Source organism: Natrix helvetica (genome assembly GCF_964273705.1).
Source record: "Natrix helvetica genome assembly, chromosome: 13".
NCBI lineage: Eukaryota > Metazoa > Chordata > Lepidosauria > Squamata > Natricidae > Natrix > Natrix helvetica.
In genome coordinates this window covers 10,647,805-10,659,021 of record NC_138557.1, presented here as the reverse complement: position 1 = coordinate 10,659,021, position 11,217 = coordinate 10,647,805, and the positions used below count along the sequence as shown (strand labels likewise).

General features: G+C 44.0%; 1 protein-coding gene across 2 annotated transcripts; it reads right to left on the bottom strand.

Moving 5' to 3' along the window:
- Window positions 1–26: 26 nt before the first annotated feature.
- On the bottom strand, window positions 27–7,569 carry SMIM22 (small integral membrane protein 22). Of its 2 annotated transcripts, none has more exons than XM_081965330.1 (4): window positions 7,370–7,569; window positions 4,400–4,572; window positions 2,484–2,563; window positions 27–1,154 (listed from the first exon to the last, which is right to left on the bottom strand). In XM_081965330.1, the coding sequence occupies exons 2-4, from the start codon at window positions 4,533–4,535 to the stop codon at window positions 1,107–1,109; spliced, it is 264 nt and encodes an 87-aa protein (XP_081821456.1). In that variant the 5' UTR covers window positions 4,536–4,572; window positions 7,370–7,569; the 3' UTR covers window positions 27–1,106. The 2 variants fall into 2 exon arrangements, with proteins under 2 accessions (XP_081821456.1, XP_081821455.1); XM_081965329.1 differs by having other exon boundaries at window positions 4,400–4,575; window positions 7,370–7,565.
- Window positions 7,570–11,217: the final 3,648 nt, after the last annotated feature.

Here is an 11,217-nt window from a genome sequence, read left to right as displayed (position 1 = left end):
AACGTCAAAGCAAGCTCCTTTTAAACTTCAGTCACTTAGACAGCCGTCTAAATTTATTCGACAACCATTGGAAAGTGGTTGTGCACAATAAGAGGTTCACAGTAATCAGAGGTTACATTTTACATTGAAAATCAGGACAACGATCTTGGGAAAGTAACAAATCTGGGATATTAGAACAAGAAGGTATAAGTCAGCGGGGTCCAATCTTGGCAACTTTTTAAGACTTGCCGACTTCCAACTCTCAGAATTCAGAGAGTTGAAATCCACAAGTCTTAAAGAGTTGCCAAACTTGGACACTCCTTGGTACAAAGCATCCGGAACTGACAAAAGACATTTTCAGTACCCTGTTTTCCCCAAAATATGACCTCCCCGGATAATAAGCCCAGGCGGGCTTTTGAACGCATGTTCTGAAATAAGCCCTCCCCCCGAAAACAAGGCCTCCCCCAAAACATTGCAACGCAACAGCAGCCGCGAAGTGACCACGCTCGCCGCCTCCTGCACCTCAAAAATAATAAGACTTTCCCCGAAAATAAGGCCAAGCGCTTATTTCGGGGGTCAAAAGAAAATAAGACCCTGTCTTATTTTGGGGGGAAACACGGTATTACAAAGAGGATAATGTTATACCAAGCTGGTAAAAGGTCTGGGCTGTTTCTGTAGAGAAATCCAATTTAGGACAATAAAAACAGCCCATTTCCATAGCATTGATTGAGTTATTGGTCTTTGTTTTGCTAGCAGCGCTTGGTGGGAATAAGATGATTAAAAAATACACTGCATTTTTAAAGCACAAGTTAACAAACCCAACTGGTAAGACCGCACGTTAAGCCTTTGCAAAAGAGGATTATCATTGTTCGTGGACTACATATGTAGTTGGCTCTTTCCTTGTTGCTAATGATTAGAAGCAACCAATAGTTGCCAACTTTGAAAATGGTTGAATTGTTCGCCCCAGCTTATGGCAGAGGGAATCATGGACTAAGAATCATGGCATCTAAGCTCTTGAGGGCTCATCTGTCTCGCAGTTCCTCCCAGAAGAAATTGGATTTCTTACAATAAATTCCGGCACAGCAGAAGAAAATCAGTAAAGCTTAGGCGATTGGTCATACGGAGCCTTAAGGCTCCATGCCCATATTATCAACACCAACTTTTCTTTTCTTGATCTGTAATGGAAGAGGGTCACGGTTAGAATATCAGAAAATGGAGCATTCTGTGAGAAAAGGTCAATTTGTCCAATGGGAATCGTATTTATTGACTCCTGGGCTAAACCACAATTTGATTCCAGAGTTGGTAACTAGCCAAATTCCGTTAGAACAGGAAACGCCAACTTAACTTTGTCCCACCAACAGTTAAGATTTTATTCCCCAGGGTCCTCTAAGGGTCACTGTTGGGTCGGTGCTGAAGCTGTGCTGCACCCTAGTCTCCTCTCTGAATTTTTTACCCCTTTTTATGGAGGAAAAAGAGGACTACATATTTTATTTAGATTTGCATGCTACCCATCTCGCCATCCAAAGCAATTTGTGATGCACTTTTAAAGGGATGAAGTTACGGCAAAGTTTTTACAAGCGAGAGTCACAAACTCAAGAAATTGGATGCTTTTTGAAAGCTCGGTTTTCATAGGACCCTGGCATTGGAAAGGATAACGTAGGTCTGTGCATTTTGATGTCTGGTCAGTATAACCGTGTTAATTCAAGCATCTCTGATGGACCAATGGACCAATTTCTGCTTGAACACACACAGTGAAGGAGGACTTCCTGTTTTCTCTCTCTCTCTCTCTGTCTCTCTCTCTCTCTCTCTCTCTATCTATCTATCTATCTATCTATCTTTCTCTCTCTCTGTTTCTCTCTGTGTGTGTTTCTCTTTCTCTCTTCCTCTCATTCTTTTTTTTATTTTTCTCTTTCTCTCTGTCTCTTCCTCTCTTTCGTTCTTTTTTTATTTTTCTCTCTCTTTCACTTTCTCTGCCTCTCTCTCTCTTTCTCTTTCTTCCTCATTCTTTTATTTTTCTCTTTCTCTTTCTCTCTGTCTCTTCCTCTCTTTCATTCTTTTTATTTTTTCTCTCTTTCACTTTCTCTGTCTCTCTCTTTCTCTTTCTTCCTCATTCTTTTATTTTTCTCTGTCTCTTCCTCTCATTCTTTTTTATTTTTATTTTTTTTCTCTCTCTCTCTGTTTCTCTCTGTGTGTTTCTCTTCCTCTCATTCTTTTTTATTTTTCACTTTCTCTTTCTCTGTCTCTTCCTCTTTCATTCTTTTTTATTTCTCTCTCTCTTTATTTCTCTCTCTCTCTCTTGCTCTCTCTGTGTGTCTCTGTCTCTCTCTGTCTCTCTGTCTCTCTCTCTCTCTCTCTCTCTCTCTCTCTCTCTCTCTCTCTCTCTCTCTCTCTCTCTCTCTCTCTCATACACACACACAGCAGCCATCCTGCTAAACTGGCAGCCTGAATCTCTTCCCATCACTAGATGTGCAACTCTAGGCCATGACCTGGTTGAAGCTGTTTACCTTCTTGTACGAACTAGGAGTATCACAATCACAGCAGCAACATCGGATCAACGCCAGGAGGCCCAGCAAGAGAACCATCCCTGGTATGGGGATAAAAAGAAAATGGGTCAGTCCCTAAATTTATGACCAATCCAAAACCAGATTGGCTTTTCTCTATCCCGGCTTCCATTGCACAGAACATAGAATATTAGGGTTCAAACGGAGCTTGGATGTCTTCTAATCCAAGCCTCAGAGGTTACCTTATCCCCGTGATAGCAAACCTATGGCATGCGTGCCAGAAGTGGCACGCAGAGCCATCTTTCTGGGCACACGAGCCGTCGCCCATTGCTCTTCCGGGTTCCAGGTGGTCTTCGCGCATGGGAGTGCATGCGCAGAGGCCACCTGCTCCTCCAGTTTGTGGCATGCATGCACACACACAGACCAATTGGTTGGTGCACATGCATGTGCCAGAAACCGGAAGATCATGTTCACAGCATGTGCACCGGGCAGCTGTTCTTCTGGTTTCCAGCACACGCACACACACTCCCGTTTCGGCACTCGGTGTCGAAAAGGTTCACCAACACTGCCCTATCCCATTCCGGACAAGTGGGTTGTCCAGTCTCTTCTTGAAAGCCTCCAGGGATGAAGCTCCCACAACTTCCGAAGGCAACTTCTGTTCCATGGATTGATTGTTCTCACTGTCAGAAAGTTCCTCCTTATTTCTAGGTTAAATCTCTCCTTGGTCAGTTTCCATCCATTGTTCCTTGTCTGGCCTTCAGGTGCCTTGGAGAATAGCTTGACCCCCCTCCTCTCTGTGGCAGCCCCTCAAATATTAGAACACTGCTCTCATATCTCCCTTGGTCCTTCTCTTCACTAGACCAGTTTCTGCAACCATCCATCATTATGTTTTAGCCTCCAGTCCCCTAATCATCTTAGTTGCTCTTCTCTGCACTCTTTCCAGAGTCTCAAGTTGACCCCCTCTCTCTTTTCTGTGGCGACCCCTCAGATATTGGAAGACTGCTATCATGTCACCTCCAGCCCTTCTCTTCATTACACCAGACATACCTAGACAAAGAAGCTATAGATATTGAGATACTGCTGAAGGATAGCAATAGCACTTAGACTTATATACCGCTTCACAGTACTTTACAGCCCTCTCTAAGCAGTTTTACAGAGTCAGCCTCTTGCCCCCCAAAAATCTGGGTCCTCATTTTACCCACCTCGGAAGGATGGAAGGCTGAGTCAACCTTGAGCCAGTCAGGATCGAACTGCTGGCAGTTGGAAGAGTTAGCCTGCAATACTGCATTCGAAGGAAGGAAGGAAGGAAGGAAGGAAGGAAGGAAGGAAGGAAGGAAGGAAGGAAGGAAGGAAGGAAGGAAGGAAGGAAGGAAGGAAGGAAGGGCAATAGCAATAGATTTATATACCACTTCACAGGGATTTACAGCCCTCTCTAAATGTTTTACAGAGTCAGCTTCTTGCCCCCAACAATCTTGGTCCTCATTTGACCCACCTCGGAAGGATGGAAGGCTGAGTCCATCTTGAGCCTGGTGAGATTCGATCTGCCTAACTGGTGATCTGCAGAAGTAGCCTGCAGTACTGCACTCTAACCACTGTCCCACTGTGGCTCTTATACAGGCCAAACAGTATGCTTTAAGGGCAGTGTGTAGACTAGTAGAAAACTTTGAGTCCATGGGGGTCTTTCGCTTTCATTGATCCACCTTGTCCCTGTTTGGCTCCCCCAAGCTAATTTGTGATCTCGTGCCTCTTGTTTCTTCCTCAATCTCTATTTACACTTTGGGGAGGGTGCCATCTTTCTCCTGAGCACTCAAGCCCCACCCACCCCAAACCATTTGTGCCGCGCAGACCCCACCCAAATTAGCCACCCCAAAAGCAATGGGGCTTCCCACCCGAACTCTTCCCCTCCTCCCTCCGCCTACCGATGAAGGTGAAAAAAATGGCAAAGGCCACAATATCCCAGGTGGTTTGGAAGAGGTGCTTGCTTTGCAGTCGGCCCAGAGCATCGTTGATCTGGTTGCTAATGTCGTCAGCAACGTTTCTGTCCAGAGTCCCCATCTCACTCCTCTGCGCACCTTCGGTGATTCTGTCTGAGCTGCTGAGAGTGGAAAAACAGACGATCGGCACAATTGGCCTTCCGCGAATCGCGGTGTTTGTATCTAGGCCTCCCCAAACTACGAAGCAGACTTCTTCTCCCGACAAAACCCCCTTTTATTAATCGACTGTGAATTCTGCTCATTCACATCCAGCAAAGTCTTTCAAGGGAGGATTTACAGTCACTGACCTTATCTGGCTTGGGGAGCTGCCAGGACGATATCTGCAAAACTTGGCAAGGAGTCTCAGAGAGTCACAAACCAATTAAGTGAACTAATTGTCACCTGCAAACTCCACTCCCCTTTCGCTCCTCTTTTATTTCCTCTGGGAGGGGACATTCATCGTCCACTTGTGGCCTTCCTCCCAAGTCGACCCCTGTTCTTTAGCTGTTCCCTTCCTCTGGCAACTCTGCGCATGTGCACATTGGGAACAGGCTCCAGCTGTTCTTCTGCCTCTCTGATGTCTGACTCTGAAGGCAGCTGATAACTGGCATATGGCCCTGGCCCCCTCTCTGCCTCCGACACAGAGCCCTCAACAGAGCCTTCCCCAGACTCCAGGACTGTCCCAGGTTCCTCCCCAACCTCCTAACTGTCCGAATCTGCTGCCAGCCCACACTGTGTGTTGTGGGCCACAACACACAGGCAAGCATTCAAGTTCAATCGTTCATGCGTGATGAAAGGTTGTTATAAGACTGGAAGGGGAGGAGGGAGGGTCAGGCTACATCTGAATGGAGAGAGCCAACTTCATGTGAAAGAATTTATGCTCGCTTCTGTCTTAGAATACAGAAAACAGAGCTGGAAGGAGCCTTGGAGGTTAGAATATAATGGAGAAAGAATTGGAGTAGAATAGAGCTGGAAGGGACCTTGGAGGTCTTCTAGTCCAGCCCCCGGCTCAAGCACGAGACCCTAGACCATTTCAGACGAATGACTCTCTTCTTAAAAACCTCCAGTGATGAAGCAGCACCCACAATTTCTGAAGGCAAGCTGTTCCACTGATTAATAAGTCCTCCCTGTTAGGAAGTTTCTCCTTAAGTTTCTCCACGTTGCTTCTCTCCTTATTTTCCATCTATTGTTTCTCATCCTGCCCTCTGGTTCTTTGGAAGTCTTTTTTTAAAATATAATTTTATTGTTTTAATTAAACAAAAAACATTAATTTAATTAACACACAAAAACATTCTTCATTACATCTTCCAGAAAGCACGTCGATTGGTTACAAATAAATTTCGTGCGTTACTGCAATCATTCTTTATACTTCATTCATATTGAATTGTACATTTTAAATCAAAAATCTTTATACCATCAATATACCATCATTCTCATTTAGCTATATTTGTTTAAACGTGCTTTTGTCTAGAATCATTTATATTTATATTATAGTAAATCTAGACAAAAATTTATTATTAGAATTTATAAGTACCCAGGAGAGATTACATCTTTATAACAAAATCTAAACAAAAAAATATTAATAAAATTAATAAATCTTTTCCCCAGGTCCCATATTATAGTTTATATCCAAATTGTTTTTACCAGTTAGAGTTGTTATTTCATTATTATTGTCATGATGGGTTATCTGTTAACGAATAAACATTTTAAAAACAAAAACATTCTATAAGCATCTTCAAAATTTTACTTATTAATCACCAAAAATTAACTAAGTTTTTATTTTTATTTTTATTATTTTTTCCCCCATTCAATTGCATTTTATTTGGGTTTCACCATTCTTAACTTTCTTATTTTACTCATAACTATTATTTTTGAGTTTTGTTACATTCCTTCTTCTTTGGAAGTCTTTTAGTCTAACCCCCTGCTCAAACAGGAGATCCTCTCCCACTCCAGAAAAATGGCTGTCCAAACTCTTAAAACCCTCCAGTGATGGAACATTCACAACTTCTAGAGGTAAGACATTCCACTGATTTATTATTGTCACTATCAGGAAATTTCTCCTTGGTTCTAGGTTAGATCTCTCCTTGATCAATTCCCACCAGTCACTGGAAGTTTTTAAGAGGAGATTGAACAACCATTTCTCTGGAGTGGTATAAGGTCTCCTGTTTGAGCAGGAGGTGGTGGTGGTGGTGGTTAGAATAGAAGACCTCCAAAAAACCAGAGGGCAGGACAAGAAGCAATGGTTGGAAACTAATCAAGGAGAGAAGCAACCTGGAATTAAGGAGAAACTTCCTAGCAGCTAGGACAATAAACCAGTGGAACAGCTTGCCTCCAGAAATCATGGGCACTGGAGGTTTTTAAGAAGAGTCCAGATAGTCACTTGTCTGAAATGATATAAGTTCTCCTACTTGAGCAGGGAGCTGGACTAGAAGACCTCCAAGGTCCCTTCCAGCTGTATTCAATGCTAACTTCTCCTGCTCTCAGGCGCTTTGGAGAGCAGGTTGATCCCCTCTTCTCTGTGGCAGCCCCTCAAGTTCTGGAAGACGCTATCATGTCTCTCCTAATTGCACCATCCTTTCCCCAAGTTTTTAGTCCCTCCTCCAGCCTCCCTACTTGCAGATTCCTCCTTTAAAAACAAACCAACCTTCAAAATGCACAACCCACACGAATTCCTCGAGTTCCTTTTACCTTTTTAACCCCAGGGGCTGCAATGGATTCCCCTTTGTCCCCCCCCCCAGGGCTTCAAAACTCCCAACACCTGGCGAAAGAAGTAGAGGGCAAAGTTTCCTTGGAGAAGGAGAGGAAGTTAACAAATAATAATAAACATAGTTGAAAAAGACTCGGAGAAGACACCTTGCAAAAGAAATGCACCCACCCAACCTAGGATAAAAAAGAAGGGATTAAACAGCTACCCACCACTCTCAACTCCTGGGAAATCTTGGTCGAAGAAAAATAACCCGCAACTCTTTCTCGGACTATTTTTCCGTGGTGCCTATGGTGACAGGTTCTTCTCGCTCTTTTTTTCCCCTTCACTTCCTTGTTCCTGTTTCTGCTTTTAAGCAAGAGGTTGATTTACAACGGAGCTCCAGGGAGACACTCCCTCTTCTCCTCCCTTAGAAAAAGTGAAAGAGAAAACAGGTGGATCTACAGGTGACTTCTAATCAGAACAGGTCTAGTGACAGCAGGTCTTCCTTAGGATCATCATGGCTGGCTGGGGAATTCTGGGAATTGAAATCCATTCATCTTGACGCTGCCAATTTTGAGAAATACCCGTTTTAGACATTCTCCAGCTCCGTGGCAGCGAACTTATGGTATGCGTGCCAGAAGTGGCCTGCAGAACCCTCTCTGTGCGCCGCCACCAGCTGTTGTTCTGGTTTCTGGCACATGCATGCTGGCCAGTTGGTCTTCGCAGGCACGGAGCACTGGAAAAAGGCCTGAAAAACAGCCTAAGAACAGGCATTCATGCGCTGGCCAGCTGGTCTTTGGGTATCTGGCATTCCGGCACATGCATATATGTTCCTGTTTGGACACTCGGTGCCGAAAAGGTTCGCCATCAATGCTCAAGCTCTTAGCTGCCCACTTAGGGATCCTCTAGATCAGGGGTCTCCAACCTTGGCAACTTGAAGCCTGGCGGACTTCAACTCCCAGAATTCCCCAGCCAGCAAGGGAAATCTGGGCGTTGAAGTCCTCCAGGCTTCAAGTGGCCAAGGTTGGAGAGCCCTCCTCTAGATCCGAAATTCTGGAAGTTGAACCCCACACATCTTTTAAAGCGGCCAACTTTGGAAAAACCACTGTTCCGAGAAATAATTAAATTTCTATTTGAAAGTTATGCATTAGCTCATCTCAGCATGGAGCTGTAACAAACCCTGCCTGGCAAATGCATCTCCTTTTGCATTTCCAAAGAGCTGCTTCTCATTTTCCAATTAAAACAAAACAAAACATTGAAATGGCCTGGGAAACATTTTACATTCCACTAAAGTAAATGTGAGAATAAGGAATAAAAATGTAGGTTTGATTATTGGAATGTCCAGCAGAGGGCGGTGTTGTATCATGCAAAGGGATTCTTTGCCTCTTTCATGGTAGTTCAGATTCAGAGTTGGAAGGGATCTTTTAGGTCATCTAGTCCAACCCCAGGCCGGCCAATACATACTGCATCAAATCATGTTTAATAGGGCAGACTGTAAGGGATAGGCACATAACTGTAGGAAATCAGTACTTACTGGCCTTTCTTTCTAGATCTAGCAGGATCCTTAGGGGCCTGGAGGCTAAAACATATGAGCAGTTGCGGGAACTGGGTATGTCTAGTTTAATGGAAAGAAGGACTAGGGGAGACATGATAGCAGTGTTCTGATGTCTCAGGGGTTGCCACAAAGAAGAGGGAGTCAAACTATTCTCCAAAGCACCTGAAGGCAAGAAGCAATGGGTGTAAACTAATCAAGGAGAGAAGCAAAACTAAAGAGAAATTTCCTGACAGTTAGAACAATTAATCAGTTGGAACAACTTGCCTCCAGAAGTTGTAAATGATCCAACACTAGAAGTTTTAAAGAAAAAGTTGGATCTCCATTTGTCTGAAGTGGTGTAGTGTTTCCTGCCTAAGCAGGGGGTTGGACTAGAAGACCTCCAAAGTCCTTACCAACTCTGTTATTCTATTCCTCTTCTCTTCTCTTCTCTTCTCTTCTCTTCTCTTCTCTTCTCTTCCATTCCATTCTATTCTATTCTATTCTATTCCTACCATTTTATCCCCAATTCTCAAAACCATCCATTCGTATTTTTCTTTTGTCAGCAAAAACTCCATATATATAAGGTTTCCTGCCTAGGCAGGGGGTTGGACTAGAAGACCTCCAAGGTCCCTTCCAACTCTACTATTGTATTGTATTGTATAGGTAGTCCTCAACTTTCAACAGTGCATTTATACACTGAAGAAACTTAGGAGTGGTTTTTCCCATACTTATAACCATTGCAGTCTCCCTCGTGGTCACGTGATCGAAATCCAGACACTTGTTGACTGACTCCTATTTATGACAGTTGCCCTCCCCAGGCTCTGGAGGCTTTCCTCGAGCCTCTGGGAGAGCGAAAACAGCCTCTGGAGGCCCTTCTCGAACTTCCAGTATGCTCATTTTTCAGCATCCCCAAGCCTCTGTGCGCGCCCTGCCCTTAGTGCATCCAGAAAGGGCTACATGGAGACTCCTGGGAGGGATGGGGAGGGGCGTGGCCAGCTAGGAATGAGATTTGGGGGTTCTCCAAACTGCAGAGAATTTTAGCTAGAGGTTCTCTCGAACCCCTGCGAACCCCCAGCAGCCCCACCCCTGATTTCATGGCCTTTCCAACTTTCTGTAAACAATCATCTTCCACCTCAAAAGCAAGAAATCCTTGGTGCGCTACGAAGTAGACCAAATATCAGTGTGGCATGCACAGACAGAGGGGCTGTCTGTCAGTTTCCTTGCATGCGTTTATTCTTCTCCATTCCTGATTTGCACCCAAAACATCTTGTTCTCAGAATGGCTAATTCTGATCTTAATTTAAAACAACCAAATGTTGTGCCCCCCCCCCAGCTATATACAACAAGTAATGAATATTAAAACAGGGGATTTTTAAAGCGATACTATGCAAGGATATGGGGAGGGGGGAAAGAAACTCCATTCCTTGCATTTTCTCGCGTTTTCTTCACAGAATCAAAATACGGCTTTCTTCTTCCTCCTCCTCCTCTTCTTCCTCTTCTTCCTCTTCCTCTTCTCCTCCTCCTCCTCCTCTTCCCTCTATCTCTTCTTCCTCTTCTCCTCGTCCTCCTTCTTCCTCTCCTCCTCCTTCTTGTTCTTTTTCTTCCTCTCCTTCCTCTCCTCCTCCTCCTTCTGCCATATCCATCATCGGATGTTGTCGATCAAGTTGCTGATCCTATTTTTACCAACAGCTCCACAAAAAGGTGAGATTCTTCACAGAATCAAAATATGTATATGCTGCCTATTTCCATAGAATTGAAGAAACGGTCTCCTAACTTTAACAAAGAAAAGCATTGTCTCATTGACGGACCAAGTGTGCAGTGTGTGTCATCCAGAAATAAATATTTCCGCAAGAGTTTTAATGCAACAAATCATAAAATCACACCGCTTGAAGGGACCTCGGAGGTCTTCTAGTCCAACCCCTTGCCCGAGGCAGGAATCCTTAGGAATCTATGTCAATATTTTTTGAACTTGGCTGATGATGTTAATACAATACAATACAATACAATAGTAGAGTTGGAAGGGACCTTGGAGGTCCAACCCCCTGCCTAGGCAGGAAACCCTATACCGTTTCAGACAGATGGCTATCCAACATCTTCTTAAAGACTTCCAGTGTTGGGGCATTCACAACTTCTGGAGGCAACTTCTGTTCCACTGATTAATTGTTCTAACTGCCAGGAAGTTTCTCCTCAGTTCTAAGTTGCTTCTCTCCTTGATTAGTTTCCACCCATTGCTTCTTGTTCTACCCTCAGGTGCTTTGGAGAATAGTTTGACTCCCTCTTCTTTGTGGCAATCCCTGAGATATTGGAAGACTGCTATCATGTCTCCCCTAGTCCTTCTTTCTCTTAAGCTAGACATACCTAGTTCCTGCAACCGTTCTTCATATGTTTTAGTCTCCAGTCCCCTAATCATCTTTGTTGCTCTTCTCTGCACTCTTTCCAGAGTCTCAACATCTTTTTTACATCGTGGCGACCAGAACTGAATGCAGTATTCCAAGTGTGGCCTTACCAAGGCATTATAAAGTGGTATTAACACTTCACATGATCT

What these genes read in the sequence shown, in the direction of transcription:
- SMIM22 (XM_081965330.1), bottom strand. Translation starts at nt 4,535, where the DNA reads ATGGGGACTCTGGACAGAAACGTTGCTGACGACATTAGCAACCAGATC. An exon ending in CATTTTTTTCACCTTCATCG is followed by an intron (nt 2,564 to 4,399) that starts GTAGGCGGAGGG and finishes TCCCCATACCAG; the next exon opens with GGATGGTTCTCTTGCTGGGC. An exon ending in CTCCTAGTTCGTACAAGAAG is followed by an intron (nt 1,155 to 2,483) that starts GTAAACAGCTTC and finishes CTTCCATTACAG; the next exon opens with ATCAAGAAAAGAAAAGTTGG.